This window comes from Emydura macquarii, unplaced genomic scaffold (genome assembly GCF_026122565.2).
Source record: "Emydura macquarii macquarii isolate MOO-44397 ecotype Brisbane River unplaced genomic scaffold, CSIRO-AGI_Emac_v2 contig_3530, whole genome shotgun sequence".
Lineage (NCBI taxonomy): Eukaryota > Metazoa > Chordata > Testudines > Chelidae > Emydura > Emydura macquarii.
In genome coordinates, this window is record NW_027133667.1 from 4,174,673 (window position 1) to 4,201,023 (window position 26,351).

The window sequence follows — 26,351 nt, forward strand, 5'->3', positions numbered from 1 at the left end:
CAGAGCTATAAATACACAATACAATAATTTGTCTTTTAAAAGGAATAAATACTGTGGTCACGTATCCTGCCTCTCGCCAATAACAGTTCAGAATTTTATAAACAACATCTTTCACTAAATCCTCTATTAATGTAAAGCGAGAGGCATCTGATCAATTCTTGGCTTGTTGATCAAAAAGATTGTTTCTTTCCCTGACATAAACCTGGATCAACCAGCAATTTTATACTTGGGCCCCACAAAGAATAAATTCATGTACAGAAGAGCTAGGTGACACTTTTCAGGTGAAACTTTTTTTCAGTGAAAAATGCAAATTCGACAACACCCAAGATGTTTGGCAAAATCAAGTTGATTTTGCTGAATTGTTTGTTGAGAAAAAAATATTCTGAAAAAAAATTGAAATTTTGTTTTAAAATTTTTTTTGAATAAAAAGTTTCCATGTTTTGGTTTGAAATGTTTTCAAAATTTCCTTTAGTTTTGTTTTTTAAAAATAAAAAAAAAGTTTTAAAACAGTTAAAATAAAAACAAAATATTTTGGTTTCGTCTAAACAAAATGTTTTCTTCAGCCCAAAATGATTTTTTCCCCTTTTCAATTGACCAAACATTTAGAAAATTTTTGTTTCCAGTTCCAATCTGAAATAAAACTTTCCCCCAAATTTTCACAGTTGCCAATGAACTACAAAATCCGTCATTTGCCCAGGTCAAAAGGAGCTACTGTGCTTCTACATACTCCCACTCTAGTAACAAGATGAAAGCAAACGAGAGAAATATCCTTGAAGTCAACACAAGATTAAAGAACAAAATAAAATGTCCAACATAAAAGTCACAGATCAGAGAATTAAAACAAAAATTCTTAAAACTTAGACTCAAAACCCATTTAAAATAATGTTTTCTGCTACTAGAAGGAGGTGCTGGAAAAAGCCATAACAGTTTTTGCCTGCAAAACAGCCTTACTCTGGACATGAGAGGCCTATGTCCCGAACTATATGGGCTAATTTCCCCCCTGCCAGCCAATCTAGCTGCCGAAATTAACAAGGGTTAGAAAATGCAAAGCACCCAGGCAGTAGTTCTCCTTTTAGCGCAGGGACTAAGCAGGACAAGGTGGACAGCGAGGGATCAGAACAAAAGCATCATTTTTAGGGACTGACTCCTGTGTACACCACATAGGTGAAGTGGGACCCGGCCAGGAGAGTTAGTCCCACCATATATGATACGGTTAAATGATATGATTAAATCCAATGATAAGCAACAATACAATTAATAGATAGCAGTGCGGGCGGTAGATACACATGTACGGCCGGCTCAACCTATGTCTAAACAGACTAGGTCCTACATTAATAACGGTCTTGAATGTACAGAATTTACTCCCAGCTACAGAGGGAGGGAGCGAAGTGGCTGGTGAAAGGATAACACGGGCAGATGGAAGGTATTAGCCAGCTGTCGCAAAAATACCCCCTGGAAACTTGCGAGCACCAACAGTGTGCTTGGTGTCCTGTAAGCCAGAGAGGAAAACGCGCTGTCTGCAAGCCCCGTAACATACAGCAGGGACTGTCCGGGTCTTCCCCTCTGCTTTGCACAGCGCCCAGCACCACCAGTCGCTGTCTCTTTAAGGGGCGGGGCCCATCGTTCTCCACGGAAGTCCGTGGGCTGCTTAGAACGTTGTGTATCGCCTTCGCTTCCCCCGCGTTCCGCGTAGAATGATGTAACAGATCGGCTCGCAGCGGGGGTTCTGCCGGTCCCTGCAGCCCCCAGCCGGTTTGGATCCGCGGCTGGGCATCGCCGCTGTTCAGCCATTTTTGCCCTCTGCGTGGGCGGCGCCTGGGAGGGAAGCGTGCGGAGCATGAATGAAACTGCCTCCAGGGAGGCAGCGGCGCCGGGGAGACGAGCGAGATGGGGAAGGTGAAGGGGCGAGCGGTTTGGCTGTGAACGGAACGCACAGGCTCGCCTCCAGCACAGCCTGGCCGCCGGGTGCCCCTCCGCTGCCAGCCACCAGCCTCAGGGCTTGCCTGGGAGGGGGTTGCGCTCTGCCTCTGAGGTGAGAACAGAGACTGTTGACCTGATTCTCGGGAGAGGCGGGTCCCGTAAGAGCAGAGTCTGATGCAGAAAGGCAAAGACGCTCACCGATGTTCCCCCCCGGCCCTTTGGTGTGACAAACAAATTCGAACCATGTAAATCCATTTTTTGAGCATCGCCTGCCTGGTTTTGTTCTCCAGTTTGTCACCAACGTTGAATCAAAACAACAAATGACAAAGGTTTGCTTTGGTGGCTGTTATCTTTTATCCCGGCTGCACTGCCCACCAATAGATATACATCTTTCTCTGCCATTTTTTTTATCTCCAGGATTATGACTGCCTGGGGCTGCATTGCAAGGATTTACCTTTTCAGTTTCAGGCCCCTCAATGTAAGGAAAAACCTGGCTTGGGTAAGATGGGGTAATAAATCTGGCAACTCCCCATCTACTGCTAAATACAGCTTGATCAAAACTCAAGCCTTGGCTAAGACCACCTTAGCGTGCTGGGGGATCACAGAATTGTCTGTTGTTGTGAGATGCCAGGAAATACCAAACCAATGTACGTCCTCATTCCCTGAACCTACCAAAGAGAAACAACCTTCAGCGGGATTCTTCTGGCGTCTTGGCTTTGCCCTTCACCTGGGACTCCGGGCTTGTGTTCTCTTGTTGAAGTTTGGCCCCTTGCTGCTTCTTTATCCCATGACCTACCTGTCTTCAGGTTTTGCAGCCCTCTGGCTCCATCTTCTGCTCAAGGCCACAGAGTCCTCGGGTCCCACTTACATCAAACTGGGCCAGTGGGCGTGCACCAGGAGAGATATCTTCTCTGAAGAGTTCTGCATCAAGTTTTCCAAGCTTCATATCAAGGTGACCCCTCATCCCTGGGCTCACACCAAACACTTCCTGAGGAGAGCATTTGGGGAAGACTGGAAGAGAATCTTCAAGTTTAAAAGCAAGGAACCCATTGGCTCGGGTTGTATTGCCCAGGTATATAAAGCTTATGCTGATGCCACTAAAATTGATGACTCCCAGGTGGAAGAACTTGTAAAGAACTCTGAAACAGAGTCTGCTTTTGAAGCCTGGGAGGTGTCTGGTCTGAGAGGTCTCCTGAGGTGGCCGTGGAAAGGGAAGGATGGAGAAACTTTGGAAGAAAGCAGTGCAGACCAGTCACTTCAGGAAGAAAATGTTGATGAAGGTATTAATAGAAATGCTACCTCTGAGGAGCAAATGCCTGGATCTCAGCTAACTACAAACACATCATCAGTTGACAGTTTAGATGGGATGGACCATCTTATTCCAGTAGCTATTAAAGTGAGTAAAATATATGCCGGCAGATGACTGGAATTTGAGATTACTGACTGAACCTGATAAAGAGTTTAGTTCTCGTGAAAAGTTAACAGATGTGGCGAGGGCCAAATGTACTGCAGGATAAGTGCTGCTTAACCTTTCTGCCCATGCAGTTATTCCAGTACTCCTCAGTTCCAACTGGTGGTACTGCTTGCCACAAAACGCTACTAATGCGCCTCAATCCTGATCCTCAACAGCCCTTGCTGTTGCACTTCTGGGACTCTCCAGAATACAGACACTCCAGTAATGCCATGTATGCATTAAACATGACCTCTAAGGCCCAATTTATTTTAAAACTGTGTATTGAGCTAGACTTCGCTCTTGGTCTTCAGTGACAACCCAGTAAATTGTCCAGCCCTTCTATGCTTCTTTTTGAGCATGAAATAAATACTCTGTTCAGGCTCCTCACATACCAATAGGTAGTATACTGCAGATGAAGGGAGGATGGTGAAAGCAGTTGTAAATTAGTCTTGGTGACATTGTAGGCTCTAAACAGAATAAATCTGAGCAGTTTAAAGCGTATTATAAAGACTTTCTTTAGTCAGATTTTGAAGCATGGATCCATGGGAGATATGGGTTGTTATCAGGGCTAATAGCAGCCCCTAAAGTGTGTTTCCATCATTAGAGGCTGGAGTGTCAATATTCAGGATCTATCATAGTTCACTAAATTGAACAGACTGGCTTCCCTATAGCATCGGAGTTATGTCCATGGGAGATGATCTGCTTACATTTGTTTCTCGCTCAGGTCCTGCATCCTGGACTAGTCCACCAGGTCCAGATAGATCTGCTTCTGATGAAGATGGGCAGCAAGATCATTGGGCTTTTCCCTGGGTTAAAGTGGCTCAGTCTGACTGAAATAGTGGAGGAGTTTGAGAAGCTCATGACTCAACAGGTGGGTATAATTCCATGCTCTTCATACACTGAAGCACAGTTGCCTCCTCCCTTTGTCATATATCCACCCACTCATTACTACCAGAAATTACAAAGTGAATCTTGCATATTGCGCAGCATCACTGCATTCTGGTGCACAGTAGTGACATCCGTACTTACACCAGGGATGTCTTCAGCCCAGGGTTTTTAGTGCTGCCTTAGTCAGACAGCCTGGTCTTTTCCCTAGGGTACAAACTGTGAGAGTATCTGACAGACCTGACCTCATCCTGGTTCAGTTCCTGACTCTGCTGCTAACTGCTTGGGTGACCTTGGGCAAGACACTTCTAATTTCTTCTTGCCTCGGTTTTCTGTCTGTAACATGAGGATAACACTTCCTTTCTCCCACCTTTTAGCATGTCTAGTTAGATTGTAAACTCATTGGGGCAAGGAATATCTCTCATGTGTCCGTACAGCACCTAGTGCAACGGGTCCCCATGTTGGCACTACTGTAATACAGATAATAAATAGTAACATGCTTTGTCACTTTTCTGTCTAATTGCAGTAGTTTTAAGGTACCTACCCTGGGGGTGCCTTATTCTGTAATATTCCTGCCAAGAAAGCTTAGCTCAGATGCACCATCTGTTTTTTTTATTGAGGTTCTTGCTTTTCAACCAGTTTTTTTTTTTGATGGAGTTGGCTGAGCCTCATTGGGCTTGAGTGTCAGGCCATGAGAGGATAGTTCATACAGGACCCTCCAGGCTTCCTGTCCTTTTAGTTCTGTAGCACCTGCACACCGTGGTCTCCCCTCTCTCTTTAGCTTGACCTACGCTATGAAGCCAGAAACCTGGAGCGCTTCCAGAAACATTTCCTGGATGTGGACTTTGTGACGTTCCCAACTCCACTTCGCCCCTTTGTAACGAGAAACATCTTGGTGGAAACATTTGAGGTAAGAGCTACAGAGGCCATGAGAAGGGTGGTGGTGCTGGAGGTTTACACTCAGTGATTGATCTTAAGTTCAATACAGAGCCCTTTCCTAGAGGTGGCCCAGGGAGGGAAAGATGAGTGGTTGGAGAGAGCGTCTCTCTATTGGCGTAAATGTGTCTGGGCCCTTTCTTCACTCTTTCCGTTCTTGTTCTTTTTTTCAGCATCCTATTCCCTGGAATAAGGGCGATAGATGTAGTCTCAGCTCAGTGTAGGAAAGGGCACAGGACTATGAGTACCAAAAGGAAACCAACACTGTTCGTTCTCTAGCAATCGTGTGTTTCTCTTTGTGTTTTCTGCCCATAAAATACTCCAGTTCTCCTTTTCTGTGTTAGGGCAGGGTGAATAGTTCAGGAGTCTAACCTGATCTGGCCCACACAAAGGGATATAGTTGGGTTTGTTTGGTCCATCTTCATTGTGGACCAGCTTTGAATCAGCTCCCAAAGCTGTTCCTTCAGCCCTAATCTGTGTGTCAGTTCTAGCTAGATATTTTCTTGTGTCCAAATCCCTCATGGCCTGTTTCACACCCACTTAGCCAATCGCTTCCCAGTCCCAAGGCTTTGCTTCTCAGGCTTCATCAGCCACAGTAAATTCAGCCTGCATTAACCCAGCCCCCCTCTCCGTGGCATCTTCATTGCTCTCCCCAGGATGGACCCTGGAATGCGTGTGGTGGAGGTGCGAGACATAGGGATCCATAGTATCTGTCTGACTCCCATTCTGTCTTTGTTTAAGGAGAGTGAGCCCATATCCCAATACCTGCACGTGGACGCTTCCTCGGAACTCAGACAGAGACTAGCCAAGATGGGCGTGGACATGATTCTAAAGATGGTAAGAGTCTGGGCTGAATATATGTGTGTGCATGCACGCGCGCGCGCGCACACACACACACACACACTGTATTGCTCTGGGAAGCCAGAGAACTGCATTTAATTAATATTTACACATTGCTCTGGAGATGTAAAAATTACACTGTGCTTTAAGTGTCATCTTGGTGGAGGCTGCAGAAGGACTTATAAATGCCCCACGGAAACCAGCTAACCTTCTAGTTCCATTTATCAAAGCATCTGCTGCTACCATTTGACAGGTAGGTGAAATATAATACTAAGCGTGAGCAAAGAAAATAAATCTGGCCAGCGCTTGCTACCAGTGCAACTTATTGTCCTTGGTTTTCTGTTGAGTTGCAACATGGTGAGCCCAGCATAAGTTTCGCAACTGGTAACTATTCAGTGGCTCTCATTCATGGGCCAAGTGAATGCTGGATTTTAAATGGAGGTTACTGGCAATGAGAAGCCTGAGTTCTGTCCAGTTGTGGCTTATTTCAGAGACTAACGCTGTTCCTGGTCTGTGATTTCCCCGTAGCCATCCTAGACTCATAGCAAATCTTCATTTTCACTGCATGCAGCTCTGCCGATGCACCCTGATTTTCACCTGCAGCAGCTCCTGCTATTTCAGCATTGAGCCAGTCCTGAGTGGAAGCTACCAACTGTGTCAGTGTGTACTGGTTTTGTGATGTGGCTAAGAGAGCATTGGGGGACAGGACTGAAACCGCCCCCACTAATGCCATTTACCATCTGGTCAGGTTTTGGATCCAGGTCTCACACCGTGGAAGATTTTATTTCAGTACCTTTGTCCTTTTCACGCTTTAAATATCACTCCCTCCAGGTGTTCGTTGATAATTTTGTCCATGCGGACCTGCATCCTGGGAACATCTTGGTCCAGGGCACTGCCCATTTCAGCGCTGGCCGCAAGGATCAGACGGCCATTGTGGACATGTGTGACACGCTGATCGTGGAGGTGCGGCCGTCCCCCTGCCCGCTCCATCTCATGCTGCTGGATGCAGGGATTGTGGCAGAGCTGCAGCCAGCTGACCTTCAGAACTTCAAGGCAGTCTTCACGGCTGTGGTACAGGGACAGGTGAGGCATCTGGAATTCTCCAGTCATCTCAATTGTCAGCAGTACGTTATGCAACCATTATCCATGCAAGTGCCATTGTGGTTTCCTGTGCAGGGGAAGGGAGGTCGCTGCCTCTCAGACACTCTCACCTGCCCTGATAATCCACAAAAGGAAGTGGGGTCACTGGCTTAGCATGGGCTCTTGTTATGAACGAGTTTAGTTAGCCCAGGGGAACAAAGGAGTTGATTCAGGGGTGGCCGCAGCTCCCCAGAACAGGGATGCCCAACCCCGCTGCCAGTTAGGGCTCCAACCAGATGGCCCTCGTTCACATAGTTTCCATAAGGTCCCTCATGATTTAAGCCAGGTTGGAGGAGCTGGTGTGGTGGAGCTCTGCTCAGCCACACTGCTCCCCTCCTCATCCTCCCATGCCCTGCCCCCGGAACGCCCACGACATGCCCCTTTCGTCTTGTACCAGGGACTGGGGAGAACAACGGGCACAAACAGCGGAGGAGCCACCTCTTCCAGGTTTCATGGAGAGTTCTTCCATGCAGGGGGGATTCTCCACTGCCCGTCTCCAGCTGCTTCATGCCTCTAGGGAACTGGATAATAATAATAATTATTGGTTATTTGTATTATCGGAGTACCTAGGAGCCCTAGTCATGGACCAGGCCCCCATTGTTCTATGGTTGTACAGCATCTAGCACAAAAAGATGGTCCCTTCTCCAATCTAGCCCTCAAGTCTTCTGTTTATCCACAGCACAGGTACAACACACACATCAGCACTCCCACGGCCCTATTGATCCACCTCACTCTTGAGCTGGAGGGTCCACTTCAGTGCAAAAGGATGTATTTTTACCTTTAGACCCAAAGTCCTTGGCCTCTCTTCTGAGACTGCCAGCATACACGGCAGCTAGTGCCAACTGCAGTATATGGGTGTCTGTCGGGAACTGTACTGAGACCAAACTCCTCTCACTAAACCACTGACGTGAAACTGCTTCCAGTCACTAGAGACACAAGCTGGGTTGGAACTAGTGACCTACCGATGAATGGCTTTCACACTATGTCCTATCACCATTCCCATGGGCCAGCCAGTCCTCAGGGTAGATGCAGATGACTGCCACCCTGAATCATCTTCTCCCAGCTGGCCCTTTAAATTACTTCCACTCAGACTGCTTGGATGAACAAAAAGGACAAAACTTGGAACATCCTTCACACCAGAATGTCCCTTTCTCACCAGGTGTCTCTGCTGGGGCAGGATTTTCTCAATGTTCCCTCATTTGTTTTGGAGGCAGAGGGTTTAGTTTCATTCACCCTGACGTGGAAGCAGTTAGTTATCAGTGCTCTTCTTAGCTCTGTCTCCCCTATTATGCAGGAAGAGGCATATTATACCCAGCCTCCTTTCCAGAACTTGTCCTGATTGGCTGAGCGAGAGGGGAGCTCTGCTCCACCCAACACTACAAGGCTCCTTGTCCCAGGTCCTAAAAGGAACAGGAACTTTGGGTTTTCCCACATATCAACTGTCACCCCAGGATCACTTCCTCTCAGTATCAGTTTCTGTCTGCCCTAGAACTTCTGAACAGAGTAGTCTGGCCCTGGAGATCTCCCCCTCTAGCCGTAAAGGGCCAGCATACCCTGTTACAGGAAGCAATTTAATCACGACAGATGCCAGTGCAAGCCTTCTAGTAAGGATATTGTGCAGCTGCATACGGATCTGGTGGTGGTACCGTGGACTAGGATTCTTATGGACATATCTCTTCCTACTTGTTTCATAGGGGGAGAGAGTGGCAGAGCTGATCCTTCATCATGCCAGGGCTAACCAGTGCCAGGATATAGAGAGATTCAAAGCTGAAATGGCGGAGCTAGTGACCAAGGCCAGGATGACCACTATAGCACTGGGAAAGGTGAGCAGACTAAATATGGTACCCAGCGCAGGACACTCCCTCTTATTGAGTACACCCCTGCTTTTAAACGGGCCCAGAAGCTTATGTCAGCCAGTTCATCAGCCATCTCCCTGGTCAGTGCTACCAAATTCAGCTCAGTCTCAGCTGATGCCCTCTGAATTATTTACCAACATCTTGATGGATAAGGCTGTCAATTGAGCATAGTAAATATTGTTCTCTGAGCAATATCTCTAATAATAAAATCTGACACTTAATATTCTTAGACTTTAAACAAACAATATGCCCTATCACTTACTTTGGTAAATCACTCCCATTCCTGCAGGGGGTAGTTTTCATGGTCTCTTGATCAGCAGAGTTAATTTTTTCTTTGTATCTTTACATCCCAGCTTCAAGCGGCGAATCTGCTCTCCAGTGTCTTTAAGTTACTGATGACCCACAAGGTGAGGTTCTCTGTGTCCGTTTCGTTCTCCTCAAAAGTTGTGCCAGGCTTTGATATCTGAAAGATGGTGGGGGAAATCACTGGCACTGCAAAGGTCTGAGGTGAGGGGGAGCGTTTGAAATGTGCTGGTGGACCATGCATGCTGTGTTGCATGTGATGCTTGGAAAAGAGCACCACTCAGGGCCTGATCCAAAGCCCTTGAGGCCTCTGGGCATTTTCTATTAATTTCAGGGGGCTTTGGCTCAGGCCTTCTATAGTCTGCATTTAAGAACTGACACCATACCTTAAAAGGACAGTGTCAGCATCACCATTTATGTTTTCCTTGCTTTTAAAAGTAAAATAAAAACCATTTGCTTTTTTCCCCGCATACATTGCTTCCTTATTGGAGGATTGCGTAATAGCACTTGTTTGTCAGGGGCCACACAGCAATCAGGAGCTGCCAGCACTTACTTTAAAGCAGAAAAAAAGTCATTTTTATTTAATAATAAGTAATTTCCCGGGGCAGGTCCTCAGCTGGGGTCAGTTGTCAAAGCTCCATTGAATTCAACTGAGCTGTGACCATTTATACCAGAGATCAGAAGAGCGTCTAAGCTCAAATGCTGGGCTTTGCAGCCTGGACGCTGTCCCCTTAAGCATTATTTTATTTCAGCTTTTTGTCTGAAACCACATAGAACTACCCCAAAAAACATTAAATGTGATCAAAGCCCCAGTAAGGGCGAATCCTGCCCCGCACTCAGCAGATGCGTAAGGCCTTATAGACACTACGATGTGCAGCAGTTCTCTTGTATGGCTGGAGGAGGCCATGGCAGTCCCTATGTGGCATAGGGGTCTGCTTCTGTGAACTAGGGATCTGTGCTCCATGGGGCTCCATCCATGGCAGTGGGGAGGGGGCACATTCCCCCTCTGATGGATGCATACTTGCCAGGTCCATGGAAGCTACTACAGCTGTCTTGGCACTGGGCAGCACTCCTAGCTCCTGCTCATCCATGGAGGGAGAAATCCTCTCCTATATGGAAGTGCAGAGCATTGTCTAGTGGGCAGACTTAGAACATTTCCTTTGAAACGATCAGCTTCCTTCTCCTCCCTTCCGCTGAATTCCAGCTAGGCTGCTTTGAAACTGAAGGGAAATGAGTGAGCTCCTGTCCCCTGTGCCCCACATCACAGCCTGGGACCTCAGTGAAAGGGGTTTGGAAACACAAAGGCACCCATGTCCATTGCAACCTCTGCACTTGTGCTTTCAGGTGAAGCTGGAGAGTAACTTTGCCGCAGTTGTCTTTGCCATCATGGTTCTGGAAGGGCTTGCCCGTTCCCTGGACCCCGAACTGGACATCCTGGAGGCAGCTAAACCACTTCTCATCAAAACCGCTGCTTCTCTATCCTAGAGTAGCAGCAGCCCCTGCAGTTTGTCTTGCATTGCTGGGTTCTTTGGCATGGACTGACTGTACTCCTTGACAGCAGAGGGGGAAACAGCCTGAAGCTGGGGACAAGCCCTCACTGCTCATCTCTGATGAGAAGCAGTGTGTTATTCCCCATTAAAATTGCTGTCAGCCATCACCAGCTAGGCAACATCCAGGTGTCAAAAACCTATCCAGCTGGCTTCATGGTACTGTCCCCCATCTTGCATATGAGAGAATGCTGTTCTATGGTAAGAAACCTCTACAGTTCGTATTAAAGTTTGAGTAAGACGTATGGACACTGAGCTATGGCTTGGTTTGACTTGTTAGAAATCAGGCCTCCTTATTGATCAGTCCCACTTTGCTGAAAGGCACTCAAACTGCAATGAGAAGGGGTCATATAAGTGGATAGATAGAAAATCCTTGGAAACGCAATTGCAAACTTCAGAGACATTTTGCAGCTGAAAGTGGTGGGTGGATTCGGACTTCCTTAGAGAGAACTTCGCTTTCAGCTTGCAGGCCTGTTAGAATTTTACATGTTTGTACAGTCTGGTGTTCTTTGTTAGCTGGGTTTGACAGGATGTTGCGTTTTCCTTCAGCAGAACTAAAGTGACGCTGTCAAGTAGGCTAGGTTCCCAAGATTGCTATAATCTAATGGATGAAGTCATCTGGGTTCAAAACATTGTTTAAAAATGTTTGTATCTTATCACTGTGGTCAGGAGTTTTAATTTAAAAAAATTAAAAGATGCCTCTCTTGTAGAACAAAACCAAGTGTGAGCTTCCCCTGTACGCTAGCTATCCAAAAGCTATAGTTGGACTGGGCTTTAAAGATCCAGGTCAATTTCAATGTCATTTCAATTCCAGGGGAGGGGATCAGGCTTTGAAGAAATAGAAGCTATAAATATTTTTAAAATAGTTGCTAAGTATCTCTTACTCTGTGGAGCCGGTGATCTTGGGTGTTCTGTGGCTGGAAGCAGATTGCATTCCATCTGACACTGTGTACAAACTTGGCATGGTTTTTCCCAAGCACCAGCAAGTTAAAGATGGATCTTAGTGTGCAAGGAGCAGAAATGCAGGCTGAAATCTGAGGTCAAGCCTGCCATTAATTTCAATTGATGCAGGATCAGGCCCTGTGCTGGTTAATGTGAATAGCAGTGAAACAAGAGTGCAGAGAAGACTCTGCTGTTAGGACTATTTGAACAGGCAATGGAGACCTGGTTTGACCTTCTATCGCCAGCATTCATTTGTCTTTAAACACCACCTTTCCTAATGCTATTTGAATGTTATCCATAAGCCATTCCATAGGCTAAAAAAACAAAATCCATTTTGGAACAGTTACTATTTTCTTGAAAGAGTAACACTCCTGGGAAGGATGTAATTGATAAATGGTGCATTTTAAATCTCCTCTTGGGTGACACGTTTTTGAGTAGTTGATACTGTAAGTACCTTTACATGAAACATGATTTTACAAAAATTTGGTTCCTTATGAGCTGTTGAGTAAAATAACTGCTGCATAACCACCAGGGAGAAGCTGCTGATTTTTATAAGACATAATATGCTGAACAATTGAGGACCAGATCAAATGGCTCATTACATAGTTTCATAGGAGAGCAGGACTGAGAGTCCATTTTTATATTGAAATGTTTGGGGATTTTTTCCTCATTCTCTCCCCCTGTAGATCAAAGTTGTTCAAGTAACTGAGTATATTAACTACTTCATCATTACTTTAGGAGTGAGTAATCTGATTATTTTGAAGGAACAACAACGTTCACCTCATTGTTACTTTTCTGAGCCATCTGGCATGAGTGGCACTGATGACCTGGTACTTGGTGTGGCCACAGAGGCCTGGTGCCACCTACACACGTGATTCAAAAGTTCTGGCTATGATGATTCCCGTGCCTGGATTCACAAGTTCAGAACAAACATTTTTAAAGTTATAAAGCAAAACTTACATATAGACATTACAAATGAGATTAATGCATGCAGCCACTTACAAGGATTTCATAGTCTAAACACTGCATTCTTATAAGACTAATACTTATTTTGAGCAATACTAATATACAGGTGAACTGGTCTGGTCTCCAGCTATGAATTTGTCAATCCTTAGCTAATGCCTGCAGTCTTGGCGAGAGCTGGCACCTGGTCTGTCAGCATCACATGTATTTAACCAATAAATACTGGAAAAACACCAGAAATAGTTACTTGTATGTAATGATTTGTCTACACAGTGCAGTAATGCAGACTGGGGGCAGGGATGGTGATTTCCAAAGCACACTAACATGTTGTGCATTAATTAGTCTGTAGACCCTGCCAACGCACACGAAAGGTTCCCTAGCACGCTTTAATGCAATACTGTTTGAAATAGTACTTTGTTAAAGTGCACTTATGTTTACAAATATTAAATTTGTTAGTCTTTAAAGTGCCACAGAACTCTCGTTGTCCTAACATGTTAGTGTGCTAATGTATATAATATACACTACTCATTGCAGTGCGTACAAAAAGTCCAAAAATCAGGCGTTTTCAGGCTATCTACATGGAACTCAAAAATTGCTAAAACTTAATCCTAAAAAATGAAATTAGTAAAGCCTGAAAAACAGAAGCCCTAGTCACAGGGTTCACTCCCTTGCCAGTGCTGGATTGTTCAAAATAATATAATTCCTTGGCTGGGCCCAGGCTTGTTTAAAATGGCTACAGCGATGGGGCTTCCACCATTCCCATGGGAAAGTAATTCACAGCTTAACAGACTGTGCTTTCAGAAAGCTTTTCTTGACATTCAAATTGCTTATTTTTATGTCCGTACTCCTAAGTATACCTCTTGTAGAAGCCTAAATAATTATTCTCCTTCTTTGCTGTTTACAGCCTGATGTTCCTTTCCCTTGGCCAAGCTATACAGTATTTTTTCTTTGACTCTGAGCGAGTCAGTCCTATAACCCCTTAATCATTATGTTACTTCACTCCCTCCAGTCAGTCTCCGAGGGGCTCAGAATTGAATGCAATATTGCAAATATGCTCTCATTGGAGTCTCACTACACGTGTAGCACATAAGGCACAAGGAAGCCAGGCAGCTGGCTGGGCGTCTTCACACTGGATATTAGGCATTAGAACCTCCAAAAAGAAAGGCCGTAAGCGACAGATACCTGAAAAGGCCCTCTGGCTGTGGTGAAGGGGAGATATCAAATAGCTCTAATAATAATTCTGCTTGTCTCAACGGCATCATTTCCCAGGCCCCAGCACATGGACTTACACAAGATTTACAACAGCTTTGAGACTGTGCTCAGGGGCCTGCTTGCCTACACTGCCGCCTTTTTATGACAGCAGCGAGGCGCGCAGCATCAAAAGGTTCTGCTCTCTGAGGTACTGCTGGAGGTTACAATGGTTTTGGCACTCTTTTTCCAGTCTTCTTTTGGAAATGGTCCTGATTTTGGAATGCTCTCCGTTTGGCATCATCATGCTTCCTCTGCTAAGTGTGAGGCTCCTGGATTTCTCATTCTAAGGTCTCTTGCTGGGATTGCATTCTGCTCCTCAGAAAATCCTACAGAAAAGGAAGTAAAGGGATGTTTAAAGTCCTACAGCCAGCTCTCCGGCTCAGTCCCATCCAGTGCCTGTTACTGGCAGAAGTGGGGAATGGGGTAGCTGTGAATTTGCCCCAGCCAGCATCTTCTAAACAGTTCTCTACATAGACTCCTGCTGTGGAAGACTGGCACACAGCATTTAGAACTAGACCGTATTCTATAGAGCTGTGAACATCTCCAGCTCTCCTTTCATCAGTTTGCACATGTTCAAATCACATTTCATATACGTATCTCCAAATAATATCACTATTTTAGACAATGGGTTGGTGCCAGTGTGGGGAAGGAAGAGTCCAAGAAGGCATTAGTGAAGTAGCCCTCACCTGCCTCTTTTTGTCTTGGTCATAGTTCCTCTGGTTGTATTCTGCCTGCAACTCCTCTCTCTGCAAGCGCTGTGCCTTTAAGAACTGCAGCCTTTGTCTCTCCTTTCTCTTCTCCTCTTCCTGCAAGGAGGACTCCTTTCTGCTCCTCTCTACCCTGTCAGTCTGGAGCTTTGCCATGTGCTGGCAGGCCCTGTTATTGTGCTCCAGCTGCTTCTCCAAGCCTTGCAGTGTTCTGTGAAGAGACCTCTGTCTGTTTCCAAAAGAAAATTTCCAGAAAGCTTGTCAGAAACCAAGAGAAATAAAAGGGAAAAGATCACCCCTGGAGGTGTTGTTGAATAAGATGTAAACCAGAGGTCCTAAAGTTTTGGACTTTGCAAAAAGTGGCATTCTATCTTCAAGGGTTAAGGGGATTAACCCCAGTGTCATGGCCAAATTCCTGCTCAAATAATTACTACAGATGGTTGGAAAATGGTCAAAAATTTGTGAAATTTTGTTTTTGTCTAAAGTTTGTGACCATCACTAACTATTACATTCTGCATCCCTCTGCTCACCTTGTCTTTTCAAGACAACATGTATTTCTTCTTCAATTCATTGCTGTGTACTGTTAAAATCACAGGGTGGCTAAACTGCAATTTATTGCCAGCTGCAGTCCAAAGAAGTCTATATGGCCCATGACTACCTTAATCTTTAAGAAATCTAACTCTGCATGCCCCAGCATATACTATTCTTTCTTTATCAGCATATGCTGAGATCAGATCAAGATGGGACTTGTCTACACAGGGAATCAATTTGAATTAAAGTAGGGTGTGAATTCAAAGTGGAATAACTATTCCTGATTAGCTCCCTGTATAGATGATGTTATTCCAGAATAAGAGTGCCTTCTTCTGAATTAGCATAATCAATGTCCAAAGTGGATTACGCTAATTCAGAAGAAAGCACTCTTATTCCAGAATGAGTGTCCATACAGAGAGTAAACCAGGAATAACTCATGTAGGCAAGCCCAAAGATGAGGACAGCTATGATCTTGCTCTATTGTATGCAATTAGGTGTTGCCCTTGTAGGCAAGTTGCCAGTGCAGACTCCTAAACTAAGTATAATTTTGACTCCCCCACCTCATAACAAAATATGAGAATATTTTCATACTAAAAGATTTCTCTGGTTACATGAGTTACCACTGGACATTCATCAGTTAATCAAATGATTAAGAAGAAGAGCATAAACTTCAGCTGCTGGGGAGGGTGGAAGGAATGTATTTCATAACCATAACGAAACCAACAGTAGTACTTAAGGGCCCAATCCTGCAAGGTGCTGAGTACCGTCTATTCCCGTGGAAATGGATGGATGGTGAGGGTGCTCAACCCCTCCAAAGCTTAGGCTCTAAATTGACAACTGTGACCAGCACTCAGACATTAGGGTCGGGGGACACTCTGTAAACATTTTAGGGGGCGAGATGGTACCAAAGCACTTGCTCAGGAAGTGTGCACTACAGAATACCCAATACCTATAAAGAGATGGACAACTCTCAGGGGTTGCTGAAATCTTTCTTCCACCCCTCCAGTTCCTCTCTGACCTCCCACCTGCACCCCACACCATTACCGCCTGCTGTCATGCATCATCTGACGTTTGAGGTCTTCTTCCTCTTGCTGTTGTTCCCTCTTCTGCTGCCTCTGCTCCTCTTGCTGCTCTCTGTGCTCAATCCTGGCTGTGTTGAAATTCATCTCTCTCGGGTTCTTTTGAGTTACACCTTTGGTGACTGATTTCTGAAAGAAAAGTCCTTAATATCAGTAAAGATTTTTTTCCTAATGTAAGATGAAGTCCTGTATAACCAGCAATGCTTTGTTTTCCAATGCCATTCCTAAGCCCTGAGAGCAACACTTACTGATTGTTGTCACAGCATCATTTCCCAATCGTGAGCATGATGGATCTGACACTAGCACATTTCGGGAGCTTTATGGAAGTGTCAAGCATGGTCTATAATAGTTGGTTGAAGGAAAATCCAGGTACTTCAAGAAATGGTATTCACGGTTCAGTAGGCAGCACTATTCCAACTTAGTCAGTATTGACCCAATGCATGGAACTGCCCTGTGTTGTTGTTACTGCAATTTTTGGATTAGAACAGAGGTCCTGATAACTTATGGATAATAAAAATCCCACAACAGATTTTACAGGAGTTTGGGGTATTAATCTATGTGTGCTGACAAATTCCAGTGTGGGTAATTACATTCTGCCTGCCTATGGCGAAACAAATTTCTCTGTGTAGTTTTGAACAGATATCATATTCTTCACTTCCTGGGGTGTAATGCTGCTATCCAGTGTTGAGCATTTGTCATGTTTCAGACAAGTGGCTGTATTTTAGTGCTGGAGAATGTTTCTTATTTGCAGTTTGTAAAAGCATATCCTTAGGGATGAAAAGCATGAACAATGAACCCTGCACAGAGTCTCTCTCTCATCGTGCAATGTTTACTTTGTCTCCTGAATATGCAGTGTACTCCTAACACAAGTGTACCTGAAGGGAGGCAAACCATCCTGTAATTAATCACTGAAAGTTTCAGATACAAGTTTTAATTTAAATAACAATAAGCTATAGTTCCTTTGCTTTAGGACATTCAGGTGGCAATTGCCTTCCCTATTTTCCTGATTGTCCCTAGACAGCTCATGTAGTGTTTATGCTGTTTTTTAATTAAAAAGTCCATGTCTGTAGCTGTAGGTATCTTTGCTAAATCTCTCGAGTGTTTTCTTATTCTTTGCTGTGTGGCATGTGTGTAAGTTAGTTTGCAAAAGCTACATCCTATTAGTGGTTCATGTTTAATGTGTTACAGCTGGAAAGATTTAAACAAATAAAGTGAAACTTAAAAAATTTAAAAGTGCTTTATAAATGGAAGATGAAAAAGTGGTGTGATCTAGTGGTTAGAACACAGGATTGAGGATTAGGATACCCTGAATTTTCATCCCCGTTGTGACAAGGCCTTGGACTAGTCACTTAACTGCTCTGTTCCTTGGTTTCCTTATCTGTAAAAGAGGAATAATTCTTCTATACCTTGCAAGGATGATTGAGAAGATTAGTCAGTATATGAAGATGAAAAGCTCCACAGAAAGGCTAAGTGTTAATATCAGTTTACAACAAAATGTCCTATTCCTGGACAATGATAGCATGCATTGATGAGGGTTTGGTGTTTGTGTGGGTGTATGTATCTTCTATTGCAGTACATGACATCATAAAATGGACAAAAAATGCTAATTGATTTATAGTAGTACCATGCCATGTGAAAAAATCCTGTGAACCTAATGGCTAGGAACTAATTGGGCAGATTATGTGTTGTAGAACAGCTGCTTTGCACCACACTACCAACATCATGCAGCCCTTAAAACAGCATAGTTTGTTCCAGGAGGATTACACCACTGGACGATTCCCCCACAACAAGGTAGAGGTACCTACACATCCAGCTGCCAGCAAAGAGTGTGACTTGGGAATGGCCAGGTATCCCTGTCCTCTTGACAATCAGCACAAGTTAAGGTGGCCCTCAGGCTATCTAATTTATGCTGGCACAGAGATGACCAAGGGTAGGGGAGTTGGCTGCACCTGAGAATTTCAGCCAGTACCCAACAGTCATCAAAGCAAAAGTGTCACCTTATACTCCTGACACTTAGCCAATCAGAGATGAGACTTCTTTACTTCTACTTAGGCCCTTATGGAAATAACCTTTCAGGAAATTGACAAAAAGAACCTTGTGCCACAAGCCAATCATGAATCTATTCAATTGATTTAAATAGATTTTTGACCAGGTATTGGATCAGCAATAACAAATGTTTGCTTTGTTCTTCCTAGAAAATGTTTGGTAATCTTAACCTGTGTACTCGGAGCGCTGTGGGGTCTCTGTATACGCAGAACTGATTCAATGGTCAAGCGGTCTTTCTTCAGTGATTGATCCACTTGGTCAAATACAGCTTGGAGACTGGAAGTGCCCAAAGCATGTGCTTTCATAGAAGGGTTCCTTGGGGGATGCTGGGCTGGAGCTTCTGTCATGCTGAACTGAAAAAGAGCTTTCAGACAAATTAGAGATAAAACAGGTGATGGACATCTTATAAAATGCTGAACAGGTAGAGAGAAAAATGTATTAATGTAAAATGCATTCAAGCAAAACCTTTCTATTACCAGTGAGTACTAACATTTCTCCCCAAGGAAATGAGCGCTTTGTAATGACCATAGGACGGTCACCACTTTGAAAAATAATCTTGTAGACATAAGAAAGGAGGAGTTTTTACGCAGTAACTGGGATGAAGCATTGACTGTGCTCACAGATACTGAGACACACTCAGTAGGATTTACTGTAGGGAATGGTGTTGGAAATCCTGGCTGTGAGGGAATACACACCTCTGCTATACCAGTTTCTGCCTCTTCTCATAGGAGGTATGACAGGGAGTGGTACTAGGACACTAAACATTTGGTGATGCTAGAGCAGGTTTTTGGCCTTTGGAATCCATTCCCAATTGCCTGCACATCTCATAGATCTCTCTTAAATGAGGAGGCCATTGATTAAAGGGGACTTCATTAAAATATATTTTAGAATGAACCTTTTTTTATAATATGAGAACAAGGGGTTACACAATGAAATTAAAGAGCAGTAATCATAGAACAAAGAAAAGCACATACTTCTTCACACAGAATATAGTCAACTTGTGAAACCCTTTGCCACAGGCAGTCCAGTTAAATACAATAGTCAGATATTGAAAAGGATAGGATAACTTTAGGACTAATAAAATTTGTAGTGCAAGCTAAGATCGGGGCAATCAAAGATGTTTCTTCAGGGCATAAGGTAGCAGCTGCAGGAGCCTGAAAGGAATTGTTCATGTTTCAGAGAAAGGTAAGCAAATCACCATAGTGCACAACCACTAGCACCAAAGCATACCAGAGCACAATTAGCCGGATGCATTATGATGTTTTCTCATCTTCCTTTAAAGCACCAGGAATGAAATACTGCCAAAGACAAGAGACCAGATAGGAAGAACCAATGCTCTCATCTGGTATGGCATGTTCTATGCATGTATGAAACAGCTAGTTGATACAATATCAATACCAGGTTCATTCTTCAGAAGAGACTGGGGATCATCCTCACAGAGTCTGCTGTTTTGTTTGTCCTTGTGCATTGGCTCCATCAGGCAGGTGTCTGGGTGGACAGCAACATCAACCATGGCACAAGCACCTCCCATCAAACCTGCTGAAGCTGTCTCCTGCTGAGAGCTCTGGAAACAACATCAAAATACTGAGTCAGTGGGGAGTAGAATGTCAGTAACATGAATTTACAAAATAAGCGACCGTATGGTCTTGCTTTTATTGCACTAATCCCATTGTTAGTGTAAACTAGCCCTGGCTGATACTATTTGAATGCCTGGGGAGCCTTTAGCTACGGGAAAATGTTGCTTGCAGGTGAAGAGCAGCCATTGTTGACACAGTAGTGACTAACTTCACTGTGGTTTTGGCATGGATAAAAGCATTCAAAACTTCTTATTGAAACTAGGGTTTCAGAAGGATAATAAAACTGATTTCTTTATTCAAGGAATAACTCAAGTCTTTAAACACAGGAGTTTCTGCCCATTTCTTAGGTTTGTCTGCATCCCAAAGCTACTGCACTGGTAATGTGTCTGCATGTGAGGGACCCAAAATTGGAGTAACAGACCAGGAATAAGGTGCATTGGCAGAAGTGCTCTAGTGGGAGGTGAGCTAAATCAGGACTGCATTCATTATTAAATTGTAAAATCTCTTTTGTTGTGTAAATTGTCATAACTCCAGTGATTTCAAGTTACTGAGTGAGGTTCTCTAGCTTGTTTTACGAAGGAAGTTCAACTAAATGATCATAATGGTTCCTTCTGGACTTAAAATGTATTAATCTATGAATGGAGCTATGACAATTTATATCAATTGGGGATCTGCCCCTAACACTCAAGCCAAGGAGTATTTAAACTAAAACCAAAACAAATAAAATACAAACCTGGAAATCTGAAGGACTGTTTAGTATTACAAAGTGCTTGTGTATAAAAAAAAATATCTTCACCTGATTTTTGGTTTAAAGATCTTTGGGGGACCAAATTTGTTAAAGCCAAAGAGGCTCATCAGTGTGCACAAAAATATTTGCATATATTTATACAAGCAATTACCATGATTTACACATGGCCAGTTAAACATGTTGCCTGTTAATTGTACAGACATCTGATGCAATAAATGTTATCTTTCTCTGTATGTGCATTTAACACTGTATTATTTCATATATTAATGCAGGACAACAGTAACCAAGCAAATAAAATGTTAAGAGTGAAACATGCAAGTTACTCTGCAACCAATAGTCAACAGGCCCATGAAACAATAAACATGCCAAAAATACCCAAGTGTGGAAACAATATAGGCCAGATTCTCTGTCTTAGTTCTATCCCCTTTTTTCATGGATGGTACTTCCTTAACAGGGTGAGCAGGGATTTCTTGTATAGGGGATTCCCTGAGTGGTACAAATCCACCTCTGCAACACCCTCTCCTGCCTGTACCCACACTGTACAGAGGGTATGCCAAGGCAGGATGAGGTGCGGCTAGTTTGTATTGTGCTCCAGTGATCCTGAACAGGTGGAATGGCCACTAGGAGTCTGTTCCAGCCAGTGCCAGAGAATTAATGAGACTCCAGCTATCCCCTGGATCAAGGGCTCAGAAAGGGAGTAGAAAGCCATCGATGATTTCCCCATCCTCAGCAGAGCTCAGGTATACATGATAATCTAGCCCAGTATTTCTAATAATTTTTTGCCACAGAGAACAAGACCACCAGATATTACTGCAGCTGTAGCAAAGGATGTTGTAATACCATAATCAGTGTGAAGCATTCTCTACCTTAGGTTTTATAACGTCATTTCCCATCTCCACACAGGATCCTAAATCTTTAGGGGGACTTTCTTTCTTTAGTCTCTTCTTTTCCTTTTTATCTTCCTCTCTGGAGACCCTTTCTGAAATGGAGACTCTCCCTTTAGACAGCTGCTCTTCTATCTTCCTGCTCAGCTCTTCTTTGGTCAGGTTTGTTCCTGGAATCAGGACATCTTCTGGTTGTGCTCTGTTCACTGTGGGCCTCATGGGCATCCAGGCTCCAAGGCAGCCTTGGCAAAGGGAGGGACAACGAGAGCTGCAGCAATGATATGACTGAATCTTTGTGGAACCCTGCCAGAAAACTGGATCTAAGTGATCCTGTCTGCAATGCCCTGAAGCTCTGTAACCAGGTGTCACAATGTAGGGATAGTCTGAGCTTGATTCCACCACCATTTGCCTGGCTGTTAATGGCATCTGAAGTTCTAGGACGATGCGTTCACTCAGGAGCAGAGGGATCCGTAGAGCTAAGTCAGAGGACACCTTCTTAGTCTGACCATTCCAGAAATTCACCAGCACTTCGCTGTTTTCACTGGCTACAAACAGAAACAAATGATGAACAGCATTTTAGAAGCATGCCAAAGCATGTCTGATTAACCTTTTGGAGATGAAACAAGATCCTGTACTACAGAAATCAGGAAAAATCCTGGCCTCACAGATGTCAATACAAAACTCCCACTGACTTCAGTGCGGCCAGGATTTCACCCAATATGCATCTGGAGAGTAGCCTAAATATTCCAGGTACCCAAGAGGCCCTAGAACTCTTTTTCTCTTTATGTCAGAAGTGGCAACACCTGGCTCCACAACAGATTACATTTTTTCAAGTCCCCATTCACAAAGCAGCCCTATAGGTTGATTCATAGAGCAGCACTAAGTTTTAGCCTTGAATAGGAAAAGATTATTTAGCAGCAGCACAAGGAAAAGAGATGGAAACAAGAGAGGACGAGGGAAAGCAAATTACAGATTGTGTGCTCCTTGCGTCAGACACTGTGCTTTCCTCTCTGGAGCACATTTGAAGATGCTACACTAATATAAATAATAATAGAAAAAAATATACTGTACCTAGCCATGCTTCTTTGCTCTCTGCACCCTTTAGTACAGTGCCTGGGCCATATCGTTCACCTTTAGCCTCCCATGGTGCCAAGACTCTGTCTCCTGGCACTAGTGGCCGTCGCCTGGCATCTTCATAGTGGATAATGTCGAAGAGGGGTGTTTCTTGCATGCGAAACTGCACCTTGCCTTTCAGCAACCAACTCCTTTCAAACTCGATTAAAAAACGTTCTCTAGATCCCTGCAGGATTAAACCATGCAGTATGCATGACAAACAGGTGAGTGCCACAAATGACCAAACACAGGCTGGCAGCTGCAACACTAGGGAGAGGGAACTGGAAGAAATTCCATGAAATAGCACATGGTCAGTGAACCCATTGAACCTGGAACACTATTTTTTTTTACTCATGTCCAAATCAGTCTTTAAGGATGGTTAAAGACCTTGAAGATTACAGGGGATTGCCAGGCAAAGCCCTCCCCTCCCTTCGCTCTTGGACCTTTCCAGTATTGTGTTCACTGGGAGAAGTAGCACAACTGCTATGCTAAAGGAAGAACTCTATCACCCCAATGGAAAAAAGGGTAAACAAAACAGACTACTGTTTGCTGCGTGGTTAGTTACATAGAAATAAAGAGACAAATTGGTAAAATGCCCCCAATGCCATAATTTCTACTGCTTTAATTTGAGCAACCACAGTAGGAATGGGGAGTGATTCAGGTAATTCCTCTGCTCCACAACTAGCAAATTGTTTGGAAATCTCAATGTTAAATTCTATAAGTGCCAAGAAGCCAACATCCTTTTCTCCTGTTTTCCCCAAAACAGTCTGCTTCCCTACTGATTAAAATGACAGAGGGCATGGTCTTTCCCACTGTTAGGGGTGGGTCACTGAGTTAACAATACTGATATAGAGCAGTTATTTCAGCCAGCCTGGCCCCTAGGATCTTCATCCTGAACTCAGACACACCATCCTGCAAAATGTTTGATTTCCGCTGGCCCAGATAAAATAACCTCAGAAGAGCTTTGATAGCCTTCTCCCTTTCCCTCACAAAACAATGACTTATATGAGCTTTATTGAAGATTTCACGGGGGTGATGAGGGGGGGGTGAGACTCAGCATAGTGGAATGATACAAAAGGTTTGCTATATTCACATTTGTTTCATTTAAGTGATCCTTAGCTCAAGGCTCAAGCCCTGGTTCTATACCCAGCTTTTTCTTGTATGGCAGGGAAGTATTCAGCTGACCATAAAAGATTGCGGATTACACATTTCCAATGAGAAGAAAGCCAAGGAGGCCTGAGATTATGTCATCTTAAAAACCAAACAGAATTCATACCAATGAAATTCTTCAGTGAGCATTCCCTGCTCCAGAAAACCTGCCTTTAATAGATAATACAGAGATCTGCTCCTTAACAAAAGCACCTTTGTCCACTTGCTCTACAAGCACCATGCAGCAGTTTACAAGCATTCAATAAAATCTAAACACTAAGCACATTTTTATCATTCTAATGCCTATTTTAACAATGCTAGCATACAGGTGAGCCAGACTGTATGTAATGTATTCCCAGCAATGTATTTGTCAGTGTTCCACTGAGGCTTGGAGTCCTTGGCATGAACTGGTATCTGGGGTTTCCTAAACATGTTGCTCTTTGAACAAAGAGCACCATAATGGCATATTCCATTTAGTCTGCAGAGGAGAAGAATGAGGGGGAATTTGATAACAGCCTTTAACTACCTGAAAGGGTGGTCCAGGGAGGATGTAGCTAGGCTGTTCTCAGTGGTGGCAGATGACAGAACTAGGAGCAATGGTCTCAAGTTGCAGTGAGGGAGGTCTAGGTTGGATATTAGGAAAAAACTTTTTCACTAGGAGGATGGTGAAGCACTGGAATGGGTTACCTAGGGAGGTGGAGGAATCTCCATCCTTAGGGGTTTTTAAGGTATGGCTTGACAAAGCCCTGGCTCAGATGATTTAGCTGGGGTTGGTCCTGCTTTGAGCAGGGGGTTGGATTAGATGATCTCCTGAAGTCCCTTTCAGTTCTAATCTTCTATGATTCTATGATATTCTGGCCCTTGTAGGACCGAAGGGGACGTCTTGGGGGCCAGACCACCCCACTGCAGGAGTTCTGCTGCAGACAGAGACCCAGGAACAACAAAGCAGCCACTGAAAGAGAGGAGAATCAAAAAAACCTACCCCAGCAGACATGCTTGTGGAGGAAGGGATTCAGGAGAGGAGCGTTTTAGTTTGTTCAGTTTTATTGCAGGTATTATTTAGCTGATAAACTTTGCTGCCAGCCTGGAGCTGGGTAAAGGTGATATAAAGGACTTGCTGGCTGTGACTGGCTCTGGTGGCAACTTGTTGTGTGCACCAAAAATGTGTCCCTATGATTGCAGGACTCCTTGCTGTAAACAGCTGAGAGTCATTGAAAAGCAAAGAACAACCCCAGGTACCAGTTCATGCCAAGGACTCCAAGCCTCAGTGGAACACTGACAAATACATTGCTGGGAATACATTACATACAGTCTGGCTCACCTGTATGTTAGCACTGTTAAAATAGGTATTAGAATGATTAAAATGTTTGTAAACTGCTGCATGTATTAATCTCACTTGTAACATTTGTATCCCATATTGTAAGGTAATATTTAAGCATTTGTATTATAAGCCTCTTTGACTGTGTAAATCACCAGACAGAAGGTGTTATGTCCTGCCTCAAAAGGAAGATCCATCCACATTAGATGAACTACTGTGAAACATCAAAGAGGACAAAAGACTTTGTTTACATAATTCCCCTGCTTATGACAAGGAATGCACGCAATTTCCTTCCATCCGCTGAGTTTGCAGCTCAAAGTGCATAAAAGGGAAGGGTAAACTGACTATTGCTGTGATCTCTGACCATCTATCACAAAAGTAAGCTTATCTGAGTGGCAAGATAGATTGGGGTATCCAAGGGTACTGTCTGCCTGAGGAATTTACACTTGATAATTGGTTAGTGAAATCTACGTATAGAACTTGCAATCAGTTTGGGGTTTGTGTCTTGTTTCCTAACAGTCCACCTTGAGGTTGATACCCACGATTGTGAGCCACTGCACGGCATCTTGATACCCAGACAGTAATAGAGAGATAGCCAAAGGAGATCCTTTGGGATAGCCAAAGGAGAACCATCCTAGCAAAGCCCAAAGTGAGGGATAGGGAGAAAAATCACACGTGACCCAAGGGGAAATCATTTACAGCCACAGTTTACATTAAAGACTTACCTTCACCTCTTGGGCAATGTGGCCCAGATAATAATATCCATCAGTCTCTCTCCTAGCCAGGACTCGGGCCCCCCTCAGCAAATGGGGAGCTTCTGGGGACCAGTCCATTAAATCTCCCTTTGTCATGGTTGTCAGAGGTGTAGTAGGGGAATTTGGGCTCCATCCACACACAGGAAAGCTGTGGAAACAAGACGGTAAGTTCTAGGAAGGGATGAAGATTCTCACAACAGATAATGCAAATGTCTGCAATTTATGAAAATTAAAGGCAAAGAAAACCCACAATAAACTGTCTTGGTTTCCCAGTTGTTTCCATCACTAGGTTATCAAATTGACCTACTACTCTAATGGTTCTGGCAATCCCATGCTCCACATTTTGAACTTACTGTGCTCTGGGATGATCCATCAGCAGAGAACAAGAAGGGTATTTACTGATAGCAT

The 26,351-nt window shown here is 44.0% G+C and overlaps 3 protein-coding genes across 5 annotated transcripts in view; 1 reads left to right on the forward strand and 2 right to left on the reverse strand.

The window, feature by feature from the left end:
- DENND2A (DENN domain containing 2A) overlaps positions 1-2,605 on the reverse strand; it is an 85,051-nt gene extending 82,446 nt beyond the window's left edge. Inside the window, exon 1 of the mRNA XM_067536252.1 lies at positions 2,593-2,605. The gene's annotated coding sequence lies outside the window, so the exon portion shown is untranslated. The remainder of the gene's footprint in view (positions 1-2,592) is intronic.
- ADCK2 (aarF domain containing kinase 2) lies at positions 1,603-12,074 on the forward strand. Its single transcript, XM_067536253.1, has 8 exons — positions 1,603-3,316; positions 4,098-4,244; positions 5,040-5,168; positions 5,936-6,031; positions 6,866-7,117; positions 8,869-8,997; positions 9,384-9,437; positions 10,678-12,074. The coding sequence occupies exons 1-8, from the start codon at positions 2,342-2,344 to the stop codon at positions 10,816-10,818; spliced, it is 1,923 nt and encodes a 640-aa protein (XP_067392354.1). The 5' UTR covers positions 1,603-2,341; the 3' UTR covers positions 10,819-12,074.
- Positions 9,367-26,044, reverse strand: CUNH11orf16 (chromosome unknown C11orf16 homolog). 3 transcript variants are annotated; one of them, XM_067536256.1, is made up of 8 exons: positions 25,914-26,044; positions 22,680-22,908; positions 21,591-22,153; positions 19,798-19,963; positions 18,570-18,763; positions 16,319-16,482; positions 14,727-14,972; positions 13,463-14,362 (listed from the first exon to the last, which is right to left on the reverse strand). In XM_067536256.1, the coding sequence occupies exons 1-8, from the start codon at positions 26,037-26,039 to the stop codon at positions 14,353-14,355; spliced, it is 1,698 nt and encodes a 565-aa protein (XP_067392357.1). In that variant the 5' UTR covers positions 26,040-26,044; the 3' UTR covers positions 13,463-14,352. The 3 variants fall into 3 exon arrangements, with proteins under 3 accessions (XP_067392358.1, XP_067392357.1, XP_067392356.1); XM_067536255.1 differs by having other exon boundaries at positions 14,723-14,972; XM_067536257.1 differs by lacking the exons at positions 13,463-14,362; positions 14,727-14,972 and adding an exon at positions 9,367-9,493.
- Between the last annotated feature and the right edge of the window lie 307 nt (positions 26,045-26,351).